At 33.9% G+C, this 26623-nt stretch overlaps 3 protein-coding genes across 7 annotated transcripts; 1 reads left to right on the top strand and 2 right to left on the bottom strand.

Moving 5' to 3' along the window:
• Positions 1 to 279: 279 nt before the first annotated feature.
• Positions 280 to 16652, top strand: LOC126840537 (nose resistant to fluoxetine protein 6). The gene is made up of 15 exons (XM_050576367.1): positions 280 to 1108; positions 11177 to 11349; positions 11946 to 12124; positions 12236 to 12411; positions 12491 to 12538; positions 12648 to 12815; positions 12882 to 12975; positions 13055 to 13183; positions 13409 to 13574; positions 13879 to 13958; positions 14182 to 14277; positions 14352 to 14481; positions 14556 to 14730; positions 14932 to 15074; positions 15854 to 16652. Exons 1-15 carry the CDS (start codon positions 280 to 282, stop codon positions 15974 to 15976), a joined length of 2709 nt encoding a protein of 902 aa, XP_050432324.1. The 3' UTR covers positions 15977 to 16652.
• A 1584-nt stretch (positions 16653 to 18236) lies between these two features.
• Positions 18237 to 20202, bottom strand: LOC126845066 (uncharacterized). The gene is made up of 7 exons (XM_050583630.1): positions 19920 to 20202; positions 19735 to 19827; positions 19473 to 19647; positions 19324 to 19385; positions 18904 to 19066; positions 18595 to 18825; positions 18237 to 18392 (listed from the first exon to the last, which is right to left on the bottom strand). Exons 1-7 carry the CDS (start codon positions 19977 to 19979, stop codon positions 18367 to 18369), a joined length of 810 nt encoding a protein of 269 aa, XP_050439587.1. The 5' UTR covers positions 19980 to 20202; the 3' UTR covers positions 18237 to 18366.
• A 1121-nt stretch (positions 20203 to 21323) lies between these two features.
• LOC126843285 (uncharacterized) lies at positions 21324 to 26623 on the bottom strand. Of its 5 annotated transcripts, none has more exons than XM_050580713.1 (11): positions 26417 to 26623; positions 25755 to 25802; positions 25503 to 25680; positions 25363 to 25424; positions 24111 to 24179; positions 23089 to 23157; positions 22816 to 23008; positions 22658 to 22725; positions 21928 to 22063; positions 21626 to 21856; positions 21324 to 21457 (listed from the first exon to the last, which is right to left on the bottom strand). In XM_050580713.1, the coding sequence occupies exons 1-11, from the start codon at positions 26516 to 26518 to the stop codon at positions 21432 to 21434; spliced, it is 1182 nt and encodes a 393-aa protein (XP_050436670.1). In that variant the 5' UTR covers positions 26519 to 26623; the 3' UTR covers positions 21324 to 21431. The 5 variants fall into 5 exon arrangements, with proteins under 5 accessions (XP_050436670.1, XP_050436684.1, XP_050436679.1 ...); XM_050580727.1 differs by having other exon boundaries at positions 21326 to 21568; positions 22658 to 22728; positions 26417 to 26615; XM_050580705.1 differs by having other exon boundaries at positions 21330 to 21457; positions 22658 to 22728; positions 26417 to 26615.

Here is a 26623-nt window from a genome sequence, read left to right as displayed (position 1 = left end):
ACCGCTTGTTGGCCATCCCCACTCGGGCAAGCCGCCTCCCTCTGCGTACCGCGTGCCGCGTGCAGTTTCCCAAAACACAGACAAAATATTGCCGGTAGCCCGTCTTTAGTCCATTCATGCGAACCGCACCGAACAGTTTGACTTTGGCCGACATGCCGGTGCATACTTAGCGTCGTTATCGTTATTTCACAATTTTTTTTTTCACCAACCAGTCCAATTTGAACAACACACGTAGAATTTAAAACCCACTGATCGATTGTTGTACAAATCGAAAACACTATGAACGCGTTTTGTTGGCGGTTGATCGTTTTGGCGTTGGCGTTGCGTTCGTGCCGGGGCGCCGCCGGTCCGGTGGCCGCGACGACGACGACGACGGCGTCCACGGTGGCGGCGGCGGTGGCTGTCAACGGTACAGTGGCCGCCGACGAACCGTCGGACGTCGCGGCATCGTTGCAGCCCCTTAACACTACGGTCGCAACGGCCGCGGCGGACAACCCGGCCGCCATAACCGTCGGCCCGGACCCTTTGGACGAACCGGCCGACTCGGGCGAGAGAGACGCGGCGGATGGCGGCGGTGGTGACGGTGTCAGTGGCGGCGGCGGCGGTGGTAGCGGCGCCGAGGATGACGCAGCCGCTGCCGACGACGGTCGCCTGGGAGATCTGTACGAAGATCTGGAGGACACGGTGGTGTTCGAGGACTCGGAGCGCGGCGGCCGGGACGACGTGTCCGGCGCGCTCGTAGGCCAACTACCCGACGAGCTGATTGAGAACAAGGCGGCCGTGGTGCCGTCCGGCGGCGGGTCGGCCGCCAAGACGTCTTCGGTGGAAGAGTACGACGGCGTCGAGGACTCGGCGGCCGTCGGTGAAGACGCCGCGACGGCCGGCACCAGTCCCGTCGTCCAACGGGTGGTCAAGTTTCCGGAATACGTCAAGTCGTCCAGCTACCGCCGGGGATGGCCGGCCGGCAACGTGACCCGACCCGAAGAGCTGTTTCGGTTCTGGGACCCGTACGAACCCATCGTCACGTCCAGGTTGACGGCCGATTGCGCCACGCACATGGAACTCTTCCAGGCAGCGCTAAGGACAGGCAAAATGTGGGCTTACAAAAGTGAGCATACTATATTATATTACTACAGTTGACTATTTGATTATTTTGCTTTTTTTCTTTGATTGATATATTTTAAGTCTCTAAAAATTCGTTTACTAACATTGATATAAGTACTTTATCAATTTTAATAAGAGTGCAGAGAAAGAACAATAAATTAAAAAACTGAAAATTCGTTAAGACTTGCTAGTGATAATTCATAAATTGTAAATTTAAACGCTTCGATACAAAGGACATTTTTTTAAAAATAATTTGTTCGGCGTTTTTAATTTTTACAAGGTATAGGGTGTATAGGGTGGAGATACCGCATCTGTGGGCATTTTTCCTTTTTAAGTTTACAATAATTACAGTATATGTATAAAAATATTTGATTAGACAAAGGTTATAGATTTTTTTTTTAATTTAATTGTTTTCTTATGCATTAATTTTCAACATTAATTTTTGATTAATTAAAAAGTGATGGCCGTATAAAATAAAACAGGGTGACAATATGAACCAACATAATTGTAAAAACCGTCACGTGTATCGGGCAACGAGATTCTAAACTTGAATTTAAACAAAATCAGAAAAAGTTAGGATTTGTTGTTAAACTTTTCTTTAAAATTACAAAATAATTCTTAACGACATATAATGTTTGTATGTGTCTCTATGACAGTGGATCTTTTTGTCCTTACCTGTAATATATGTTTTTAATTGAATTTGTTTTCGTCCAGAGCTGGCTGGGTGGTAGATTACTCTTTGCCAAGGCGCATAATAATTATGAGCTAGTGACTTTAACGCAATAACTAATACATACATATATGGAATTCTTCATTTGTCTTTCTCGGCTGTTCGGTCAACTACACCATTTTAATTTCCTACCCTTTAAACGCAGTTTGTATGCCAATAGTGAGTTTGTGAATGAACCATGTAGTATATTTTTCCACTAAAAATCGCATAAAGCTACTATCGCAAAACTTTAAGGTGTACATTAAATAATAATCACTAGTCACTTGTTTTACCTATATTATTACTTTTGACGAGAGTATACTTTTAAAAAGCTTTAATCAATAAAACGAAATAGTATTAAACATTATCCAAAAATATTAAGTAATTTATATGTTAACTCAACAAACACTTATTATTGTGATCAAAAATCACTCTCTATCATGTGCCATGCGGGTTCGTCTACTGTAATAATGATCGTATATGTGTGATTTTATTATGACTGTCCATAAAAAATCTGAATTTCCCCTTATTCGAAATTGAAAAGAACAAAATTAAACACAAGCCAAAACGGCTTCTGCGCCAAAGCCTAGGGCAGACATTTGAGAGGACATACAATAACAGAATACATATTATAGAAAAACAGTAGGTAAAAACAATACACCGAATAATGTACTTAAACATTTTTTTTTTGTTTTCTTAACAAGTGTAATTATTATTGTATCAACGTCGTTAATGTACATTTCATGTGCCACATATGCCACATTGTGTTGTTCGGCCATTGATACTATAATAATATATTTTGTCGTGTACTTTGCCAACAACAATGTTATTATTATTTTCCGCAAATACTCTGTGAATATTGCATTACCGTATTGGCGTATATTATTATTATTATTACTAGATAGGCTGGGAATAGTGGCATAAAAGGAAAAAAATCAACAGCAATCAAGGAATTACGTTGTCGAACGTCAGGGCCAACTGTACTTAAGTAATTTCACCGATGGAGATCATTGGACATAATATTATAAGTATTTGCTGTGGAAACCCTGCGAAAAATTCTTGTGAAAATCACATGATCTGCCACTGTCGACCTAGTTAGAATGTAGTCATAGAATAAGTTTAGATCGTTGCAATCGGTCAATCGGAAATTCACATTATAAAAATATTTTAACATGCTTATTTGTTTAAGTTGAAGGTCAACAAATAGTATCGTGAGATATTTTGCGTCACGGTAAATGTTCATTGCTCAGAAATTGCCCAACGGCTTATGTGAAGTTCTCTTTTTACCAATCACAATCCATAAAAATATCTTCATATTAGCTTTTGTTTAAACTTTGGACGCGGTACAATAATATTCGCTAGAAAATAATAAAAATTGTTTAATTTATTTATTCATAATTAATTCTCAGGTAATACAGATGTCTCACGAATCTACAAATAAATAGTATTTACACTTTTCCCCTGTACGGATAAAATCGTTTTCTTTGTTTTCCTCTTTTGGGTATCTAGTTTTTGGACTTTGAAATTTAGGTTGGACGGAGATCTAGCGTATGTACTTGTTTTGTCAAAAATACCATTACAACAACCATCAAGTCTTTTATAACAACCTAAAAAAAACTATAAGATAATTATAGCTGTGTTTATTGATAATTAATATCATTAACCGATCGGTTTCTCTAGAGTCATAATACTTCTTACTGGTCTATAACCATAGAGTTGTTTATTATAATAATTAATCCCATAACATGAATACTATGTTTTATAGGTGGGGAATGAGTTCAAAATTTGTCTAACACTTTTCTTCAGTAGAATCAAAATTTGTCTTATTAAAACATTGTTGTATGCTTTATTTACTCGTTGCTTAGGTTTTTATCGATGTACTCATTTTCTCAATTTAATTACTCGTTTACTCTACATTTTTACTAATTTACTCTGTTTATTCGTCTAGTAGATTCATTTTCTATTCGTTTAGTTTTTTTATATTTGTTTACTTGTTTACTCATTTTCTATACTCATTTATTAGTTTTAATTACTCGATCTGTGTACTCGTTTACTCGATTTGTTTAATCAACTCGGTTTCTCGTTTTTTGATCTGTTTTTGTTTACTAGATTAAATTACTTACTTGTTTACTCAATTTCTATACTCGTTTACTAGATTAAATTACTCGATTTGTTTACTCATTTATTAGGCATATTTACACGTTTATTTATTAATCAGATTCATATACTCGTTTACTCAATTAATTTGCTTGTAATTACTCGTTGGCTTGATTTATTTACTTAAATTGCTTACACGATTTATTAGCCCAGTAATTCGGTTTCTTCACTCGTTTACTTGATTTTTTAACAAAACTTAAAAACATTTCAATGTTTTTTTGGTAACCACTGTAAAATAGGCTCCGCGATACTAATTATGAAAGTTCATCAGTACTGAGTAATGCAAGTCGATCGTTTCCATCGCGGTTTTCAATGTTTTTTCTGGGACATTGCACCGAGTACACGTTAAGAGTGCTTCCATACTCGAGGAAGTTATTCAAAACCGGCAAGGTAAAGGTAATCAAAGTGCCGTAATTATTCGTCTGGAGTACGATTGTCGTTCGGTTAATTCACAGTTATAATTTTTGAGCTCGTAGTCGTGGTATGCGTACAGCATTACAGTAACAAGAGTAGAATAAGATAAATAAAGACTTCAGTACCTATAGTCGTTGCTGGGCTCGAGATGTGCTAAGCAAACACCGTGCAGCGGCCCTTTGGATCTCGCCCGATCAACAACCGTCTGTCGACAATGGATTGCAATAATTGAAAATCGATCTAGCGTCTCATTCACACACTCGTACAACGCAACCGTGTGTATTTAGGCCGCGGTCCGTTCCATTATCGTCGCGTGGTGTGCGATAACGTCATAATGTAACAAGACCTAGATTTTTGTAGTAGTAGTATTATTATAATAGGGTTTTCTCAATAGGACCGCGTTAGATAATCATCATCTCAACAGCTATAATAGCGCAGCTACCGATGACAAATATTATTATGCAGGCACTGTGCACGCCGGGTCGGGCGACGACGAGACGGTTGTTGTCGGCGCAGAACGGGCAAAAGATTTTCGGGGAACATAAAAAAAATACTATAATAATATAATATTTTGAGTATATATAAAAAAAAAATGATAAACGTCTGGTTTGACGTGCGTACGGATTTGTCTGGAAGCAGTTTTGCAGTGTGGAACATTTTTGTATATATTATTATTATCGAATAGGAAAAATCGAAAGTGTAGCTAATTAACGACAAGGACCCCGTTTCGAATGGTGCGTGTCACCACCAGCTCACCACGGTCAGCGCGTGTGTTGGGCCCGGATCGAATTTCAAATCCGAATGTTCTGTTCTGTTTTTTTTTTTTTTTATAATATGCGAAAACCGTTATAGGTACACAAACACAACGCACACACACACACATTTGGGGTGCGAATACCGTAGTGCGCAATCGAATTAAATGTAAAAATCCGATAATAAACCGTTTATCCACGGGCGCGACGCCTAAAGATCATAATATTAACAACGGGCAGAACTATAATATTATATGAAAACTGATAGCTCACTCGGCATGTAAACAAAACCCGTGACGTCACGCGGCTCAAAACGAAATCAATGTGACCGCGGGTTCGAGCAGAAAATTTCATAGTAATAATATCGCAGATCGGATAATAAGAAATAGAATCTGGGTGATCTAGGTGTAGTCGGTTATCATTTTAAACATTATGATTGATAAATGATAAGGAGTTTGTACGATATCTGCACGATAATTGATACTAATACTAATTCGTGTGGCTACACTGTTATCAGTCTTTTTTTAATTTTCTTTTGTTTTCGGTCGAGTGAGTATAGTCTGTGATAGTAATAACCTAACCAGGGCAGCCACGTGCCGGGATATCCGTAAACATTTCGGTTTAAAAACAATAGACGATACGCATTGAAGTTAATATGGTGTTAGGAAAAACCCGCTTTCCTTAAATGGCATTCGTTTTTGAAATTTCAACTTGCATACAGGGTTCATAATGAACCAGTTCGGTGTTTTTTCCCCAAAGTAATATTTATAATTTTTCAAAAATATTTTTTTTTAAAATCTAGTTTTTATTACAAAGCCGAAATTAACATTAGCTGTATCATAACGATTGCCTTTGAATGCGTTTTTGTTGTGCGATCATACGAAATGGCCGGCCGACGTTTTTTGGAACCTTACCGTTATGGCGGTCGCTCTCCAAGCTCTTCCTTGTATAATAATAATTGTCGTGTATCATTAATGAAAAATAAAACACACCTAATTAAATTTTAATTGCGAAATTTAACCGGTGAAAGCGATTGTGACGACAATGGTCTCGACAGAGCCACTGTTGTGAAGTTAATTAAAAGTAAAGGTATTGTGCGCAACACAGTGTCTACATACGGTCCACGTAACCGCAATGAGTAATGGCGACCTTAAACTTGCCGTTTGTCCGGTCTACTATCTGCAGTGCGGAAACGTCAAAGACCCTATAACCTTCGGTTTGCACACATTATGTGCATAGATTCGGTATAGACTTTTGAAAAACCAAAAAATACATTTTTTTTAGTCATCTGCACCAATGTAGATTCATCTAAGGCGAGATGCTTAGAAGCAAACCTGTTTAGTCAACACCCTAAGTTTAATTTTTAATAAAATCGATTTGAGTTCCATTTAAATTCTATTTTTTACACTAACGGTCTTTGCGTGGACTCGATTGGTTCAATTAACGATCAACAGTGATTGAAATAATTATTAGTTATATTTAAAAATGCTTTCGATACAAAGACCATTGTTGTGCGACATACTATATATTGTTCAATTACACTCTTGGTCTTCTAAGGTGCTGGGCTGGTTTCGTTCATGTGTGTCATCTAACCATAAAAAAAATGTAGGAATGTAATAAATCTATGATTTCTTGAGCATGCCCAAAACGGTTAGGTTGGGCTAGGTTGACATAACTAATAGTACGCTGTTAATACGTTCAAATAATAATTATGCTCTGACGCGTTGATAAAACGATAAGCTTGTTTGGAAAAACAATAGAGGCCATGTGATGAGCAGATGTGAAGCGCAGTCCTGACGGCCCAGAGTGTCCCGGAAACGCGTTAGGAGTCTCCTACCATACTTTAAGAGGACTTCTAAAGAATACCCAGGCCTTAAACCCAACAAAACTAACAGTTATATCAGATTACCAGCTTAGTAATTAGTAATTACTACATATGAACGTTTTTTTTTTTCTATAAATGTCGAATAATATTTTTGCTATTAGAACACATTTGAGAGTCTTGTGGAGTTCGAAACGAAACTCCTTTGAGTAGGTTCTTCGGAACGGATCTAGGCAAATATACCTTGCTGGTTAATTAATCTTACACTAGTCTGCTACTACTTTCCCAGGGTTTCAAATCGTTTCTGGCGACATGGGACTAGTGTTTATTTGTAAATTGTAATATTATTTTCTTCAGTTGTGTGTTTAGCGGTATGTGGTATATTGTGTCTTTATGAGAGACGCCACTCTTTAGTAGGTACCTACTACTATAGCGATTTCGACACGCCGTTTGAGCCGGTTCGACGGTTATTCAATATTATCATTATTATCGTCTACGGATTATGCACTAACAGCGACAATGGGGATAATAATTGATTACACTGACAGTGACCCACAGCGGACAGTCGGCTGTCTATCAAAAGAGAAATTTCCACGTCTTACCACTAGCCACATGTCCACCTCCAGATGCAGAATACTGCTATAACATATAATAGTATCGTTTCCAGGTGGTCGTCTCGAAACGGAAAACGCAAAACCGTACTTGGACAGTGCAAACTTTAAGGCAAACAAAAAAGAAACAATACCCGTAAGTACGCTCTGTGGGGAATTTCCGTTACAATAGCTGTTGTGTTGACTTCGAGTCTTGGCACGCGGTCATAGCATTGGAAAACACTATTATCTGATGCTGGAGATTAGATCTCTCGTAAAGATTAATCTTTAATAAGTATGATCTATGATAAATACCCGTAAATACCACGTATGACGTTTACCTTACATGATTAGTTACTTAATTTTTGTTATGATTCATCACGATGACGACAACAATAAAACATATTTAAAAAAAACTTTTAAACGTCCATAGTTAGGTACTATACCTACAACGTCCACTACCACCACCACCACACTCTAAAGCCTCTGTATGATGAACGACGATTACGCTGAAATTGTTTACAACAGTTTCAGGGTTAAATCTGAAATTAGGTATAACATTATTGTTATTTTTTTTAACGTTCAAGCACATCCGTTTACTCGTCTATTCACCTAACCTAACCGTTTTGCCTGTAGACAATGTCGACGGTTAGCGTTTCGAATGTACTTTCTTGATTTTTAGAAAATCAAGTAAGTATAATAATTGAAATGAAAAAAAAATTGATGTTGATAATTTTAAGAGTTTGTTGTGAATAGGAAAACAAAAAACAAAATGCTTCACACTAATAGTGAGAAGATAAATATTTGTCTTAGTTTTAATATAAAATATAAGAATGATTTGAATTTGATAATGTCTGTTTGTTACATCTTAATATAAACACTTAATTTTCTCTTAAACCATAAGAGATAAAAAGTTGATTCTAAGCTTATTAGATAGAGCTAGACGAAAAGATACAAAATATGATTTCAAAAAATAAAAAAATTGATTATTTAAGGTTTTTACAATTAAAAAAATTGTCAAATTCTAAAAGTCGTATGATTCGATAATTAATTGCATTAGTTAGGTGCCATTGTGGATTATCATTAGACACATTAGAGAAGGGCTTTTATTTAAAATTCAATACTTTCTATGGGTTTTCTTGAAAAACAGAACTCGGTTGGTATTTGTTTACAATGTAATTACATTAGTACAAGTGCTTAGCCCCGTACAACAATTACATCATAAATTAGCAGCGCTTTACGCTGTTAAATGTGCAAACCGAGACAAATCGCAACGCCGCTATAAAATCGAATTTGCAAAAATAGTTTTTAAAAAAACACATTTTAATAACGTATTAATTCGTTCTACTCAATTCCGATTTAAAATCCACGGTTATTTCTACAGCTGAGTTTTGAAATTATTAAACTACAATTTCAATATTATTACTACTATTATGATTATTGTTATTATAATGTATTTTACACATGACGTTACATATTATAATATCCGTTTCTATTTCCTAATACGACACTGAAAATGATTAAGCGGTCAAAATAATTGTGTAAATTCTACTGTTTGAATTACTCGAGGTCCCCAGACAAATATAATTCCATAGAGTGGCGCGATGTTCTTAAGACTATTGATCAATCGTCAAGTACTTGACACTGTTTGTTGAAAAGGTTGGTGTAATGAATGAGAGTTTTTAAATGACATTTTTTAACACAAATATTGTGTTGGTATTTGAATGAGCAGACTATGTTGAAGGGCTATTGGCTATTATTAATAAAAAGATAAAACAAAAAGACCCAAGACAAAAATATGGTCTTTTAGGGAACCAGACTGAAAGACATTGAGCTCAGATATAAATGGAGGATCATAATTAAGGCATCAAAGTCTATAAACAAATTGTAAAATTCGGAAATTTATAAAAAAAATTATACTTTTGTATAATATGTTTTTAAGAGAGAGGGACTGTTTTTTTATTATGATGGACAAGAGAATTGTTTAAATTATAGTACCGCAATATAATACAAAATAACTGTGTAAATAGTAGAAGCAGCAGACACGCAGAGATGTTTCCAAATAATTATACAACATAATATTGATATACTATTGTTACATTATTAGTGGGACAGTTTATTCTTAGTCAGGAAATAGGGACCATATTATTTCTATTATTATCTATTATACTCCGAACAAAGCTAATAAGTCACATAAGTATGTATTGTCGTACAAACCATTGAGAGTGCAATAAAGTTGTTGTGATCTTGCGGGCATGCTGGCAATAACGCTGGTAGCGTTGTCATAACAATTAAACAGACAACAACCACTGCAGTCAATCTCTAGACTTTGATACATCATATCCAGTAACGTACACGGGGAGGAGGGGCTAGGGGGGACTTAAGGCACTACCGTTGTCCGTGTTCGTTATTCGAAAGTGAGTATATTTAATGTATAGTATAATGTGAATATTTTAGTGCCATTTTTTTTTTAAGTCATAAAATATTCTTTTTACTAGCATTATTACATTATTTTAAGCTTTGATGCGTAGTTGAGCGAGTATTATTTTTACAGAGGTTGTTTTTTTTTTTTAATTTCATGTCTGGGCCCACTATATCCTCTTCTAAGCCGTTGAACTGATTTCTTCATGTAGTCTATAGACCAGAAATTTTACCGTTAAAGGTACTTTATTAGTGGACATTTTTATTTTTTTAAGCGTAGTTTTTGGACTAATACCATCCGCAGATTGGCTTCGAAGCCTATATATTATTATAATACAGTTGAAGATGCGACTCTAGCAGTCTCTGCCTGACTTAAGCCCGGGGGGCGGGTGGCTTAAGCAGCGGGCTCTTTACAAAATCCTGCGTATTTCACAGATGTTTATGTAAATAAACAAAGTCAGTATCGTCCGGGGGGTTTTGTTTCGGGATGACTACAGCCAAGTCGAAGGCTGGCGGCCGTGTACTCCGGTTTACCGCCAGAACACATGACTGATTGGTTATTGCCGCCAGCTATCGGACGGTAAATCATTCACGACCATCGATTAGTCCGTCGACGTTTTGCCTGTACTGGTGTACATTGTCGGTTTTTTTCAAGTTTTAATAATACATACATATATTATACAGGTACTTAAGTACACAGCATACATACACTAACACGTCATAAAAACGAAGGATTCGTCATTTCCCCCTGGGTTTTCGTAACGATTCATTTCCTCTTTCCTCCTCGCGCGATGATAATTCAAAATTACTATAATTTTACAACAAACAAAAAAAAACCGGCATCTGAAAAAGGATACATTGAACTCGATCGCCGTCGTCGCGTATAATAGTATATTGCCCGAAAGAGTCGTCCACGATCAGCGGGAAAGGTTTTTTAAAGATAAATCAAAATGACCAAGGCTTAAAAGAAATTGATTTGTTTTGAGGGTAACTCGGGCACCAGAAATTATGTATTTTGTCAGCCAATCCAAGTCGAATAACAATTAGCAATAGCTGTTACAATAGTTCTTATTGCGATTATGTTGTCAATTTACATAGTCATATTAGAAAAACTTGTTACGTTTAATACGGCGATAACTGCCTATGCAAATTTTTGCACAAAAAATATAAAAAAATAAACTAACCATTTCCTGTTTTTTTTTTCCAGTGGCCGATGCCAGCGGACATTACAGTAGCGGGTACTTTTGGGGAAATACATTTTGGCTGGGATCGAAGAGCCTGTGCAGTGAAATATCGCACTACGACCAAGAGCTTCCGTTCAAAATCGGTTTCAACGTAGTCCGGACTTATATAGCGCTTAAAGCACCGATCAACTACACGGTAATTTATAATATTTTATTTGCCAGTGGAGTGTGGGCATCATGAGGTTTATTTTACCAGTATTAATAAAAATCTTCATATCCCCAGGTAGGTAACGACTAACGGACAACGTTACAGGTTACATACTGTTCTATTTCATTTTTGAAAGGTTAAAACCTTCATTAAGAACCATTACACCCAATCCGATGTGTAATTGTTTCCTTAATTCCATTCGCCATGTTCACCCACGTTTTGAATTTTAAATAATTGTTAGCATTCAAAAGTTCTTGAAAAGAGGTAGATAGAGATTAAAATGCCGGAAATTTTCTAAAATAATCATATTTTTCTGAGGATCTTGCAATTGTGTTTCCTGACGGCTATAAATCCGTTTTTGAGACCGTTCTATATTTCGAATATCAATTTCGTATAGCTTTTTATCATTGAAAAATCAGACGAATGTAGTAACCAATCCTTATAGTTACTTAAACAATTTTTGTTAGTCACTGGAAGGTTATTTTAACTTGGCGATTCAGCTGAGAACACATTATAAGTTTTACAATGATGCGTTTTATTTATCTAATAAAATGTTTTTTTATCCTCCTTGATGGTGTTTTCAGGAGAGGTATCAACACTTGGGCTTGTGTTTGCCTTACGCTTGCATCAAGACCGATATCGACGAAATGGTCAGTCAAACGCTTCAACTCGATATCCCGGAACGCGAAGCTAAAGTATCCAAGGTTAAGTCGCCACATGAATATTACAACGTGTTTGAGGATAGAATTTTCTGGTTGCTCATGTGAGTAACGATGTCAATTCTACAGTAACTAACTGTTCACATGTTGACCTAAATATGTCTTCGATGCTTTTGTATATTATGTGATAACTACTACTGTTTGTTTTCTTTCAGCTTCATATCATGTTTGACCGTGGTACTCTTAGCGTTGGGCACGAGCCTAGACTATTATTTGGAGAAAAACAACCGGGACAGAATCAACGGATTCATGTTCGACAATTACAAGTACGCCGTCAGTCACACCAAACTGCAACCGCTCTCTGAACATTCCAAAATCGATATGGAAGCAGGTAAACCCGGTCGGCTTTTAGCCGCCAACGACCGATTCACCCTATCCGTGAAATAAATTTGATCTTTCTCAATTTTCAGAAGCTACAAAAAACGCAGAGGTCTCGTCGAACATTATACCCATGACATGTAAGTAAAATAAAAACTTGAACCACCGCGCCAAATTCATTAACGCGGTTCTGACTGCAAGTTCTGACAGTTGGGCTTTATTTCACATTGTACCGTTTGTCTTTTACAGGCACGTTTGTGGACATGTTGTTGGCGTTCTCCATCCGCAGAAACCTCAAACAGATATGCGACAAGACGATCGGGGAAGACACCATATCGACGGTGCACGGTCTCCGGTCATTGAGTATGGTCTGGATTGTTTTGGGCCACGTTTGCATCGTATCGTTCAAATACTCTGGTAACTATTTCACGTGCACTTGCTTTCCTATGATGAATCGATTCCAATAAATGCGGTTTTTTTCAGATAACATGGAATTCCGTACGGTGGCCGAACGACATCTGATCTTCCAACTGATCAACAAAGCCACGTTTTCGGTGGACACATTCTTTTTCATCAGGTACCTGTCGGCGACATTTATTTATTTCTAAACAAATTGTTTCTTTTGTTTTTACAATTGTTACATTATGTTTCTACAGCGGATTATTGGTATCTTTCCTCTACTTCCGGACCACGGCTAAAGTGGACGTCGATAAGTTAACCAAGACCACTGGGTTCCTATCGAACTGCATCGAATTCGTGGGGTTGCTAATATACCGCTTCTGCAGGTTTGCTTGACATCCTATAGACATTCAACCGTTGAACTATAAGGAAATCGATGGATAGAAGGATAGAGGGAGAGAGAGAGAGAGAGCTTAATCCGAGAGCTAAAATTATTATTATATTATTATTAGAAAGGGGTAGAGAAAGAGGTGTATGGAGGTGCAGTCCATTTTTTTTATACGTTTATGTACATCATTGAGCACTATTTAAATGTTTTATGAATATTCCAGACTGACTGCGCCGTATTTCTTCGCTTTGGGTGTCGTACAGCTCACGATGAAATGGTTCCATTACAATTCCGTGTTCGATCCGCCCACGGACGATCACTTGAATTGTCCCAAGTATTGGTGGAGAAATCTCTTGTATATCAACACATTATTCCCCGTTCAAGATATGGTATGTATATTCATAGTTTGGAAGCATTTAAATAAAGAGCGTGGAATGCCGAGAACTTTAAAAAGATAAAATGCCGTTTTTTGAGACAATGAGAATAAGAGTTACTCAATATGTTTTCATAAGAGCTCAGTAAAGGCCATTATCGTCTAAAAAAATTCATTACTACAAACCAATCCATGGAGAATCAAAAACCACCCCCTCAGGAGAGATTGTAATTCTCCCTTATTATTCCTCTGGTCATTCCACCTCTAAATTAAACATATTTTTCATAAAATATGTATTAATCTGTATTTTCATTGTTTAGTGTATGCTTTGGAGTTGGTATTTGGCCGACGACACGCAGTTCTATATACTTGGTGTGATTCTCCTAATATTATCTGCTCGGTAAGTCGGCACACAAGAATTTTTCCAACTCAATTCACATAAATGATCACACGTTACCCATCGAATTTCTCTATATGACATCCTATGTATTGTACGAAACGTCTATTTACCTTTTTTAAGACATAATATTATCTTCTTGACATTATCGTTAAATTTTCCTAAAGCAACATCAATAAAAATAGTAAATCGTTCAAAGAATTACACCGTTTTTATGTTTTAATAGGTATTTCAAATTTGCGGCCTCCACACTAGTGTTGTGCACGGTAGCCTCGTGGTTTACAACAGGTTACATAGCGTACACCAACAAACATATGCCCAAGTAAGTTTTGGTCTTAATTAATACTGTTGTAATAAAATTAAATCCAATAATCTCGTTGTATAATATGATTGCAGCATCGACGACCCATTAGCGTTGTTCGACAAGATCTATGATAAACCGTGGACTCGGTTGGGACCGTATTTCGTCGGCATGTCCATCGGTTGGTTGTTGTTCAAGACCGAATGTAAAATCAAGATGAACGCCGTAAGTGTATAATAAAAAAAACAGTTAAATTTTAAAAAGAAAACAAAGGTTTTTAACGGTTCATTCTGTTTTAGATGACAGTATTCTTGGGCTGGACCGTTTCCACCGCAGTGTTAGCAAGTCTGATATTCGGTTTGCATCAAATCGAACTACACCCTATAACCGCAGCAGCTTACTCGTCGTTGAGTCACACCCTGTGGGCCATGTGTCTGTCGTGGGTGGTGATCGCTTGTGCTACCGGAAACGGAGGTAAACCCATGGCATTAACAATAGCTCTATGATACTTACTGGCCTGGTTCAAATTGGTAAAAAAAAAAGAACCTAGAACAATTTGCAATTGAGTCAATCATAGACAATAGATAAAATGACCATTACATGAAATGGCAATGGTTGCTTGGTAAAAATTATTTTTTTTGTCTTGCTGAGTACCAATTTTATATCCGATTACAGGTTACATGAATAAACTGTTGTCGTGCAAAATATTAATACCGTTTAGCCGAACCACGTATTGCGCGTACCTCGTGCACCCGATAGTCATCAGATACGTTGTGATGAAACGCGACAGTCCGCTTCACTTGACGGTCGAGACAGTGGTAAGTACAACGCAAAGAGTCTAACGAGTCTAATAAACTTAGATAATTTACAATGGATTTCGATGAAAGAGATTCGGCCAAGTTATACGTACCAACTAGGTGCTATGGTATTTCTAGATACCACGAGAAATACATTGAGAAAAAGGAAATTTCAAGTAGTTTTCCTATTCTTTAAAAAATTGCAAGAGCTGGTGCCAAGAGATAATAGCAGAAAATATACTGTATGTTGTAGTGAAAACGAAAATGACTGGTGAGATTAGGAGTTCAGCGTTAAGTTCATATTTGTTTTATTTAGCAATGAACGAACTACCAAAAGACATACGCAAAGTCGTTGAACCTTGGTGTCCATTGTTTGTGGATCAGTGAATTATGTAAATTTGGTTAATTTAGATAACAGAAATGTTATTAATTTAGAACCTAACCAACCGATAATGTTTGGAGAACAAATAAGTAAGTATTTGGCAAGATAATGGAGGAATCGAAGAAGAAATTTAGAGTAAAATGTGCTGTGGTTGGATGAGATGGAAAGAGTTGTCACATAAAATTGTGTCATTGAGAATTCATGAATAAGAATGCTGGGACGGATGTGTGAAGTGACTAGGTCAGACCAAATCAGTAATGAGGAAACTTGGGAGTACCGCTAATAGCAGGAAAAACGAGAGTTGACAGACTGGTGTTTTTTGGGCACCTTGAAAGAAGGGAGGAAAATGAAATCGTTGTTGGTCTAAAATAGATACATTATTAAGAAATACATCTAACCCCGTCATTGTGTTTCACAGGCAATATTGTTCTTGGGACAAATCGTCGTATCCTACTTGTTCGCGTTCGTCCTGTCGATCGCCTTCGAAGCACCAATCGTATCGCTGTTGAAACTTGTGTCGCCAACCAAACGAAACCACTGACTGTTTTAGTGTTTTTTTATTATTTTTTTTTTTACTATGTATGTATGTATGTATGTGTGTTTTTTTTTGTTCTAATACTACTATTGTATTGATTGTTTCATCGTTTTAATGAAACGGCTATCCTATCGACAGCGAAGCTCGTATTTAAACAACGATACAACGTATTTATTATATTATTATAATATTATGTAGATATATACTTTTGGCCAACAGTTTGGATACACTTGACTCGCACGCGTTTCATTTGCTTATGAAACATCTTTGGCTTTTCAAGAACAATTGTATTTTTCTTATTAGATTATTTGTCTTAGTTAGGTTTACTCGATATTATTATGTTATTTTTGTACAACTACTACTAGTACTACCTACATGTTATACAAAAACTAAATGTTGATAAGCAAATTTTTATCCAGATTATATGTGTAATTTTGTTTGTAAGTATAGTGTATTCAATCTTTTGGCCGCATCGTGTACCTATACAAATTGATGATCTGACAGATTTCAATGTATACATATTTTGTAACAAGTGAATCAGTTAGATCATCATGATATATCCGCAATTGTACACCTACAGTGGTCGGTCATAACATAGTTAAGACCAATTTTAACAAATATGACATTTTAATCGTTTTAGATCAAATATATTTTTTCTCGACTCCATAAACTGGTTTTATATTAATATTTTTGCTAAATCGCACTATACTGGTTATGATCGCTAACCAAAGATATAACTGTGAGTTCGTGTGTGAGCATTGCATGGACACTAACCAATTACATTATATAGAACGAACCGAACTCGCACAATTTTAGTAAACCAACTTATATATAATAACATAATATGTATATTACCTAGGAATTGTAAAATTGAGTTATTTATGTTAGTTCTGTTACGAAAACTTGCGATTATTATTAAAATCGTGTTGATCCAATAAACGATAGTTTTTTTTTTCAATTTTAAAAATCAAACGTTGCTTAAAAGCTAGAGCCTAATTTATGTTCAAACAATGGTCTTTTTCACCCACATTGTATGCCAATAATTCGATATACCTACTATACGATCGAACATAAAAATGTTTTTTCATAGTCTCAATACAGAGTAGGTGTTACTATAAATTTCCCTCCACTATAGAGTCGGGTGCGTTAATATAATAAGAACATATTATGCAAGTCCATAAATTAAAAATGTTACACCCATAAACAACTACACGTGAAAAAGGGTCTTATAGTGAAAATCTTAGACATTTATTTTTTTGAGAGAAAATGTCTAACAATTTATACCAAATACCTATCTGTATTTAATATTAGAGAGGTAAATAACATAGAACTTCTTAAGTTTATTAACTGTTTTTACCTAAGCTGTTGAATCAAACACCAATGTTTGTAATTTAATGTATGTTTTATATACATCATACATAATCGAGAACTTTACAAATAAATCAATCGACATCCATTCTTGTTTCGATGAAGTAAACGTAGCATACCCACACGTTAAACTGGATACATGTGTTCTTCTGACGATTAAACACATATTCACAGAATGTCAAAAGTACGAAATTCACCGTAATCAATTCCACATCTCCGAACAAATTAGTCAAGCCTTAGGGCCCAACCTTCAAGATACGAGTATTACGAACTTAATTTATTTTCTTATTAATCTAAGCTATATAATTTAATAAAAATAATATTATACCTGTTAATGTACTGTATATTAATGGTCTAAGTGGCCGATGTATCTAAGATCAATAACAATAATAATAAAAAGATTACGACAAAATGTCGTGTATGTTGGGCTGCCAATACCGTCTTGTTTTAAGGGGCAGCACATACACCGTTGATAAAATTATTATACAAAATCAAACATATTATTAAATTACACTGTTATTTAGAAGCAGGTAGGGTTAAGAGCCCTCGTAAAATTTTTTCTAGCGATACTACTTAAAAAAACCACCGGAAAAAAATCCACTCATCAAAAATTATGAAAATGTGTAATAATTTTTTTTTTACAGCTGTATTGAAACTTAACAAGCATGATACAAAGCTTATTGGCAAAAAAACAATAAAAAATATCATTGATATGTACATAAAATGTATTAATTAAAATTAAAATAGTTATTGAGAAAACATTAAGAGTATACTTAACCGACTCCGCGACGGTCAAGTCGATTTTACACAATGTTTCAGTTAAAAGTCAAATGAAAAAACAAATAATATAAATTATACATGTTTTATTGAAAACAAAATAACAACAATATTACTTTACGTAGGTGAACAATTTTTAATTGTGTATTTAGCAATGTATTATATAATATATGTTTTATAAAACATCAACAGATTTGATTAGAATATTGTAATCTTCATTTGAATACATAATTTCACATTTCATTCAACGCTTAAATAACACCCAGATTCCGGTATTCTAAAAAACGAATAAACACAAATGAAATAAGCATAAAATAGAAGAAAAAAAATACAAATTACAAAAAGCATAAAACAAATAAATATTGGGTCACAATAGAATAAAAATTGTATGTAGAAAAAGTTGTAATTATTATTCAAATTCAAACAAAAACTGTTCTATTTTAACTTAAACCGATTTAAAACTTGACTTTATTCATTACCATTCAAATCGATTACTTTGTCCCCGTTTGTATCCAACAAATTGAATACTTCGTCGATAAGTTCTTGTAAACATTCTCCATACTCGCTGTTCAAGTAAACTGCTAACTCATATTTTGTAATCTTATCGTCCTCGTTCAAATCAATTTTACTGAAAGTTTCTGAATAGTCTTCAAATTGTCCGAAATCAAAATCGTCTGCCTTCCTTGTGAATGCGGAAAAGTCAATAATACCTTAATATACATTAATGTGTGTTTATCAATTTTTTTTTCTATTAAATAGAGTATATATTTTATTTTTCCGAATCATACCGTTGCCGTCAAGGTCGACTTTGTCAATCATTTTTTGACAATTTTCTAATGTCCATAGGACACCTTCAGAGTTCAAAAATTTTTGTAATTCTTCCGCAGTGATATTACCGTCTCCGTCCAAATCGTACATTTTAAACATCTCCAAAATAGTGTTTTCCTTCTGCTATTTATTGAAATTAAAATAAATTAAATTAATTTTGAGGAGACTATAATATACTAATTAACAGCCGGTTGTAGTCTGCGGGCATTGGTTTTTTAATTTAATATTCGAAGGAGCGAAACGAAATATAATGACCGATACCAATGGTCCAACAGAGACATGGGTAAAATGTACTAATGGACTTGAAAAAAATGTATCCAAACAAAAATGTCTCGCAATGGTTGTAACAAAAAAAAAGTTTATACAATATTGGCTATTACCTTTTCTAAATCAAAATCTATAAGCTCGAGTACGAACTGATGTTGGCTTATCGATTCGCTTTCTAAGTAAGTACAAAAAAAATAATATTAAGATAGGTATTTATGAGTGCGCATTTGTATAGAAATATAATATAACAAGCTTTACTAACCACTAAAAACGTTTTCGTTCAACTTTTGTTTAAATCCTTCCTTATCCAAATCTCGTGTTGTAGAATCTATGACGGTTTCGACTTGTTCCTTTGTAAGTTTTTGGTCGTTGGAAAATCGATTTTGAAGCGCTTCTTCGAATAAATCAATAATATCACCAGTGCTCGAATTAGAATCCTGTATCGGATCAAAAATAATATGATATACCAGCCAAACACAAAACAAAAAATATTAATTGAATTCGCATTATCATAGTGTTGTTACATCCTCAAAAGTGTCATCAATGTCGTCATATGTTTGGAACAGCTCAGTCGATTCATGTACATCCTCTACTTTTCGGTCGTCCATCGCATAAACCTATGGCGAAACGTCCATAAACATAGTGAGTAAGCTGAATAATATTGTTTGTAAAATTCAATTAGTATTTAGTAATTTATTGTGAAAACGACCTGTTGTTCCGACATGGCATGAAACACCGAACAAGATAAAAGTAGAATTTTGACGTTCATTTTAATTTTCTCGATAAATTCCTTGTTGAGCACTTGCAACAAAATGATTATGATCACGCAGAAAAGTATATATTTTTTTTTATTGCGTTTACAACAAAAAGCCTAACCGAAGTTACAGAAACAAGACAAGTGCGCAATATTTAACGCAATTTCCATAAGTCAACAGTCGTGTATCGAGGTATATCCTATTGTATTAACACGTATTCAAAGGTTATTTACAGTAGCAGTGTCATCACACATAAATACAGACAGTCCACCTGTGCGGTGTTTACGATGGATATGACATCAAATAAAATTAAATCAGGTTGAACCCACAAAAAGTATGACCAAACAAGCCCTAGTCGTACGTGTAGGGGAGGGATCACTTAAATAAAAAATATACACCCAAACCAATATCTATACACCTATATTAGAATGGTGTAAATATAATGTTTTGTCGATTTAGATAACGGCTTCCTCAAGGAAAGCTCAACTATGGTCTTAGTAAGCATCTTTGAAAATATTTTTTTCTCATTTTATAGGTATCAGGAGGTACATTCGTTGTGATTTTTAACTTTTTTCATACCAAAGCATACATTTCTTTGACATTGGTCACCGTGATCATTTAAGAACTATAATTTAGAACTATTTAAAACAGATTCTCAGCCATGGAACGAAGCTAAATTATAAATATAAATATTTGTTTAAATAGATGATTAATTTATTAATGTAATATTTGAATGACTTTTTTTTTATAATTACTTAAACATAATATTTATATTCTATACCATTAATATATAATAAAATGTATAAGATCCAAAAATTCATTTTTTTAATATAGATATAAAAAAAATTATTTTTGTTTTAATATTTAAACTTTTATATAACACGTTATTATCATTATTTCCTCTTACTATTATTTAATTGAGTGTATAATATATGTGTATAGTAAGTATATACGTATCAAATAATTATTTTAATACTTATACACATAGTATTTTCAAATATAAAAATAATGTTTTTTTAACAAGCAAGCTATTTTATAAAAATGTTTATACTGTTTATATTTCTATCTATTTTATTTTTTTTAATTAATATTTAATTGGCACACATTTTAAATTGAAGTTTTTATTAAAAAAAATTAAGTTAGCTATTCATTTAATTTATTTTTTTATAATTGTAAGAACTTTTTAGATTTCTTTTAGTTGACTCCATCTAAATAACGTAACACCGTGGCAAGTTAGGTTAGGTACAATATTAAAAACTACGGTAAGTATTATTAAATCTGAATTTTATTTATTATTAAAGTTTACAATTGCAATTATACCAAAGATGTTAGAAAACCACAACTTAAGCGCATCGCAAAAAAACATAATTTAAATTTAGAATTGTAACAATGTCAAAACAAACGAATTATAATATATAATTTAATACAGTAATTATAACTTGTATAGTATGTTAAATTAATTTAGCTTAAATACCACGCGACACTATAAACTCTGAAAAAATAATATTTATTTTTAAAACATAACTGCACAGGGTAATTGCTAAATAATACCACAACGTTCATTAAACATTAATGAAGTTTGTAATACTCTTTTGTAACTACCCTGCAAAACAAGTATATTTTTTTTTATAAAAACAATTTTTTTATTAGTGTTTGTTACCATTTTCGGTTATTTTGCCGTCATGGTTGCCATCCAAAATGTCAAAAACTTTTCCTACTTGTGTTTCACAAACTTTGTTAAACTTTTTGTCCATTCCATCCTGCAACTCATCTTTCGAAAGAGTATTGTCCTGGTTCAAATCCATTTCATGGAATTCATTAGTGCAGTTTAAGCAAATATTTGCATTGTGGATCATCTTTATGAACTCGTTCAAATCAATGACTTTGTTACCTGCATTGAAATTAAAATTTTTTTTATCGTTTCATATTTAAGTATATATTTTAATAAACTTGGTTGATTACCATCGATATCCGCTGATTCGAGCATTTTTACAGCATTTTTTGTATCCCAAATACCGCCAAGTGACCTCAAATAGGTGTGTACTTCGTCTACAGTAACTTTACCATCACCATTCGAGTCGACAGACTTAAACATGATCTAAAAAATGGTACAAACAAATACAGTGTGTCTTATAAAAATATCATGCTAAATACTAAAGTTTAAATCATATCACTCCACGTTTTTTTTTTTGTGAGATTTCTTAATCCACCCATTAGGTACAGATCCCTCCCAAGTTAGCGATTACTAAGGGGGAAAAAAAGATCTATCCATTAGGTGCGAATGCAAGACCTGATTTAGACGTTTTGAACCATCAGGCAAAATGTCTTTGAGGGGCCCCTTTCCATAAAAAAATATCACCCCAAACATTTTTTTCCATTTAATTTTCTATTTTATCACTATAACTGGTAACGTCTTGAATGAGTTATTATAATACCGAAGTTTGTTGAAAAGGTAGCAGCTACAAAACAAATGTCAATTTTATGGTTTTTTATCATTTTTGTCTGGAATATACGGCCCATTGGGCGAACGTTAGACTATGAACAGATCTTTACTACCTACTAAAATCTCTTGATATCTCTCAAGTTGTGGTAGAGTTTTGAACAAGCAAAGAAACTTAGATGAAAGAATCCGGAGGAACTCGCCGTGCCATTTGACCTAATCACAGCGTTAACGTAGTTAAAGATAAAATACCTTATGTTTTTCCAATTCGTTGAACTCGTCCATCATCTTTCTAAACTCTCCGGGACTAATAATAGGTTCTTCTAGTTAATCAAAAACATATTTATTTCTATTAAAACATTTACCAGAATTGATGGCCATGGCCCGTACACGTTATGATGAAATATTACCAATTCCATCGGCGGAAACTTTTGCTAACAAATATGTACAAAAGGCTTCTAGGTCCGAATCTACTTGCGTTTCATCCAAAATTTGTAGAAGCTCTTCCAAGGTCATTTTTCCGTTGTTCATATCGGTTACTTTTATCTTTCCAACCGCATTACTTAACGCCGTGATAGTGTTGTCTGACAGCACGGTGGAGCTCTACAGTGGAATACCCAAAAACATACAAGTCAGTTCAATACGATAGTATGGGTACATAAAGATTGTATTGTTATACTCACATAATAGTGACATTCGCTGCACTGACACATGCTCGGATTTTCTGCATGAATGGATTCTTTGTCACAGCCCTACGTTTACATAAGAAAAAAAAATGTCGTATATGGAGAGCGTTAAACTTAAAACACGTAGACATTTGTATTTGATGTATTTTTGGACTCGGACAATGCCAAGACCCCTAAGCTTACGTTTGGCAAACCAGCAATTTCCCGAATACCTTAACGCGTGATCATGTCTACCTTTTCGAGAAACACTGGTGCCAAAAGATCTATTGGTGTTGTTTGCATAGGGAACACGAGCTTGGGGTATACATATTGGTCTTGAATGTTCAATTTTTAGTCTCCACGTAAGAGCGGGGTAGTTATCAATTTGCGAAAGTCTTTTTCTAAACCGGTTTGACTCCTTTTGGTTAAATATTATTTAAAAAATATTCAATTATCTAGTCTATTTCTAGTGTTGTTTTAGTAGTTGAAATAAATAAGACCGAAAGAAAAATTAATTTATAATTTATAATTAATACATTAACGGAAAATATTAAAACGGATCAAGCAATATCATCATTACAAATTATTGGAGAATGACATGTTTTTAGTAAAATAAGCAATCAGTATGATTTCAATAACAGTTCTCATCACATGAACGCTTTAGAAACACATCGCGCCTATGTCATACTTAATGATTATATATATTTAGCGTAATAAAAACATTATAAATTTACAACATAACTACTAGGTCATTAAATAGAGTATAGAATTACATTTCTGCCACTGAAATGTGAACAATCATAAGAAAAAAATGTCTTATACGTATATGTATGTATATTTATAATATGTAGTAGTTAAAAATTAAAAACATTTTCGGAAGGAAACAAACTTAAAATACGTAGACATTTGTAGTTGATGAATTTTTGGACTTAGAAAATGCCAAGACCCCTAAGCTTACGTTTGGTGTAAAATACTGGTATGGGGGTGTCGGCGGACAATCCAGCAATTTCTTGAATAGATTATTGTGTTGTTATACTCACATAATTGTGACATCCTCTTCTCTGACACATACTCTGCTGTTCCTCTTGAATAAATTCATCGTACCAATTCTAATTTTACAAAAGAAAAAAATATCTAATACGTATATGTATGTAGGTATAATAATAATATGTAATATTATATGTATTATAAAATGTAGTAGTTAAAAATTAAAAACATTTCTCCAAGGAGAACGTTCAATAAACTTAAAAACTTAAACACGTAGACATCTGTACTTGATGAATTTTTTTACATTTTCGATAGACATAATATGTTTATAATATTATTATAATAATTGTTAACGCGTTCAACCTATGATTGATCTGCGTTGATACTAGTGGATTTTTAATTAAAAATAAATTTAAAAATGAGCGTTCTACTTTAAAATTAGTTAAAGGTATTGTCAAATATAATATCAATGCAATATATTATACACTTCGGATAACATCAATAACATTTCGTGCTTAAAGGAGTTTAGCTATAACACCACAGTTCTGATAAAACAGCTTTGATGTAGATACCTAATAACAATAATGAGATATTTCTGTTTTTAAGCTCTCATCGAGGTCGTTATTGTAAAAATAAATACAATTATTTTATAAATCAACGTCTGGTTCAGCGTCAGTTTAAAGTTTACCAACAATTTTATCCTCTAATTTTTTTTCTCCCACTTAAATTAGTTATTTTTATGTTGTCTTATTTCCATTTACCAGTCTTCATAATTATCCATCGTCTCTGCACTTAGATTTTCAGCCATACTTTCATACTTCTTACGTTTTTTACTTTAATGAAATATGACCTAACCTAACCAGACAGTAAATCCAACCCAGGATTTTTGAAATTTTTCACTACCTTTATTATAAATGTTCTAAAATAGTTTTCCACAAGACACGCATAATAGCAAGCGCAAATTTAAGAAACTTTTTCATTAATGATTTTGCTTCTCTCTTACATCAGCTTTTTCTTCAATATCATTGTTTATGTTTTCCAAACAACTAAGAATATGATCATAATTCATAAACAATGCTCTACAGATTCAAAATAACAACACCACATAATTTGACTCTTAATTTGTACCTATATAATTCAAAAAAATTACAGTGCCAACATTTTTCTGGTGCCCCTTTTTCTTAGGGGTATAGTCCTCTTAGCCCACCCCCCTTCATCCGGCTCTTTGCATAGTTTGAAAACCCAGAACAATACCTATTCTTTCAATTTCAAAAAAATATATAATTAAGCAATATCGTGAAATACCATTTTTTTCATAAACTCTAAAACACAGGCATTAAAATCTACTACTTCCATCCCATCTTCACCTACAATCAACAAAAACATTTTTATCCAATTAAAACATTTACCGGCTAATAATATAATTTTATTTTTATTTTTTTTACCAAGACCGCGTTCATCCAAAATGTTGAGAAATTCCGCTACTTCATTGTGACCTTTGCTGTCCACTTTTATTGTACCGAAAAAAGATAATATCTGTTCCTTTGGAATTTTTTGTCCAACTTTTATTGCCCGCCACGATTTCAATAGCGATTCGAACTGGTCTTCTCTTAGCTTAGCATCCTAAAGTAAAACTAAGTTAAATAGTAATTTTTATACTAATATGTAATAAGTTTTTTTTTTATTGTCACACAAACCAACTGATCTTGATCTTGTTTGACTTGCTCTGCAATCGCAGTAGAATCCTATAGTGAAGTATTAAAAATGATATATTAATTTTTTTTTCTCTTTTAAAATCACCGAATAAGTATAATTCTGCGGTAGGATGGCAACTGTGGTCAGGGTTGTGCATCATTCGAATACACAACTTTATCTAAATAATCATCTAGATAACACATTATTCGAATAATTTTTTATTTGAATAAATTTAAAAATAATTATCGTTCGAATAATTCGAATGAAAGATTATTCGAAAACTTTAAATTCAATTATTCAAACAAAAAGTAAGGTATTTGAATAGTTAGTAAGTGCTTTTTTTTAAGTAATTATATTTGAAAATATTATTTCTATAATCTTCAAATAGAAAATTTATAAAACCAGTAAATATAAGAAGACAATTTTTTATTCAAATCATTTTTCATTCAAATAAATTGAAGAAAAAAAATGATTCCAATAATTTTTAATTCGAATAAATTTGTACTCGAATAAGAATTTGACTGTCGCAAATTATATATTCTTTAGCATTGGTTTTCAAAGACTAAAATACAATCAACCCAGGCTTAATAATATCGAACCGGCTGTACAATATTCGGCCATTTTTTGTAATACCTATTTTTAAAACATATCTGTGTATAATTACCTCGGAATGGACAATAGGTATGTTATCATCTTCTCGATCAGTCTCGATTGACGTGGCATAGTATGCCAAACAGGATAAGAGTACAAAATACTTCATACTCATACTTAGCTTTTCAGTAATAAATTCGGTATCGCTCGTGTTGGAGAAATCTAGGCTCAATTGTTCACCAGTCAAGTATTGTAAATAAACAGAATGTATTGAACGAAA

This window comes from Adelges cooleyi, unplaced genomic scaffold (assembly GCF_023614345.1).
Source record: "Adelges cooleyi isolate 19-005CV unplaced genomic scaffold, UGA_ACOO_1.1 ACOO_flye_CR_arks_rails_tigmint_CR_PRNA_108, whole genome shotgun sequence".
Classification (NCBI taxonomy): Eukaryota; Metazoa; Arthropoda; class Insecta; order Hemiptera; family Adelgidae; genus Adelges; species Adelges cooleyi.
Note: the sequence above shows the minus strand (reverse complement) of the source record. Positions and strands in the feature narration are given on the sequence as shown.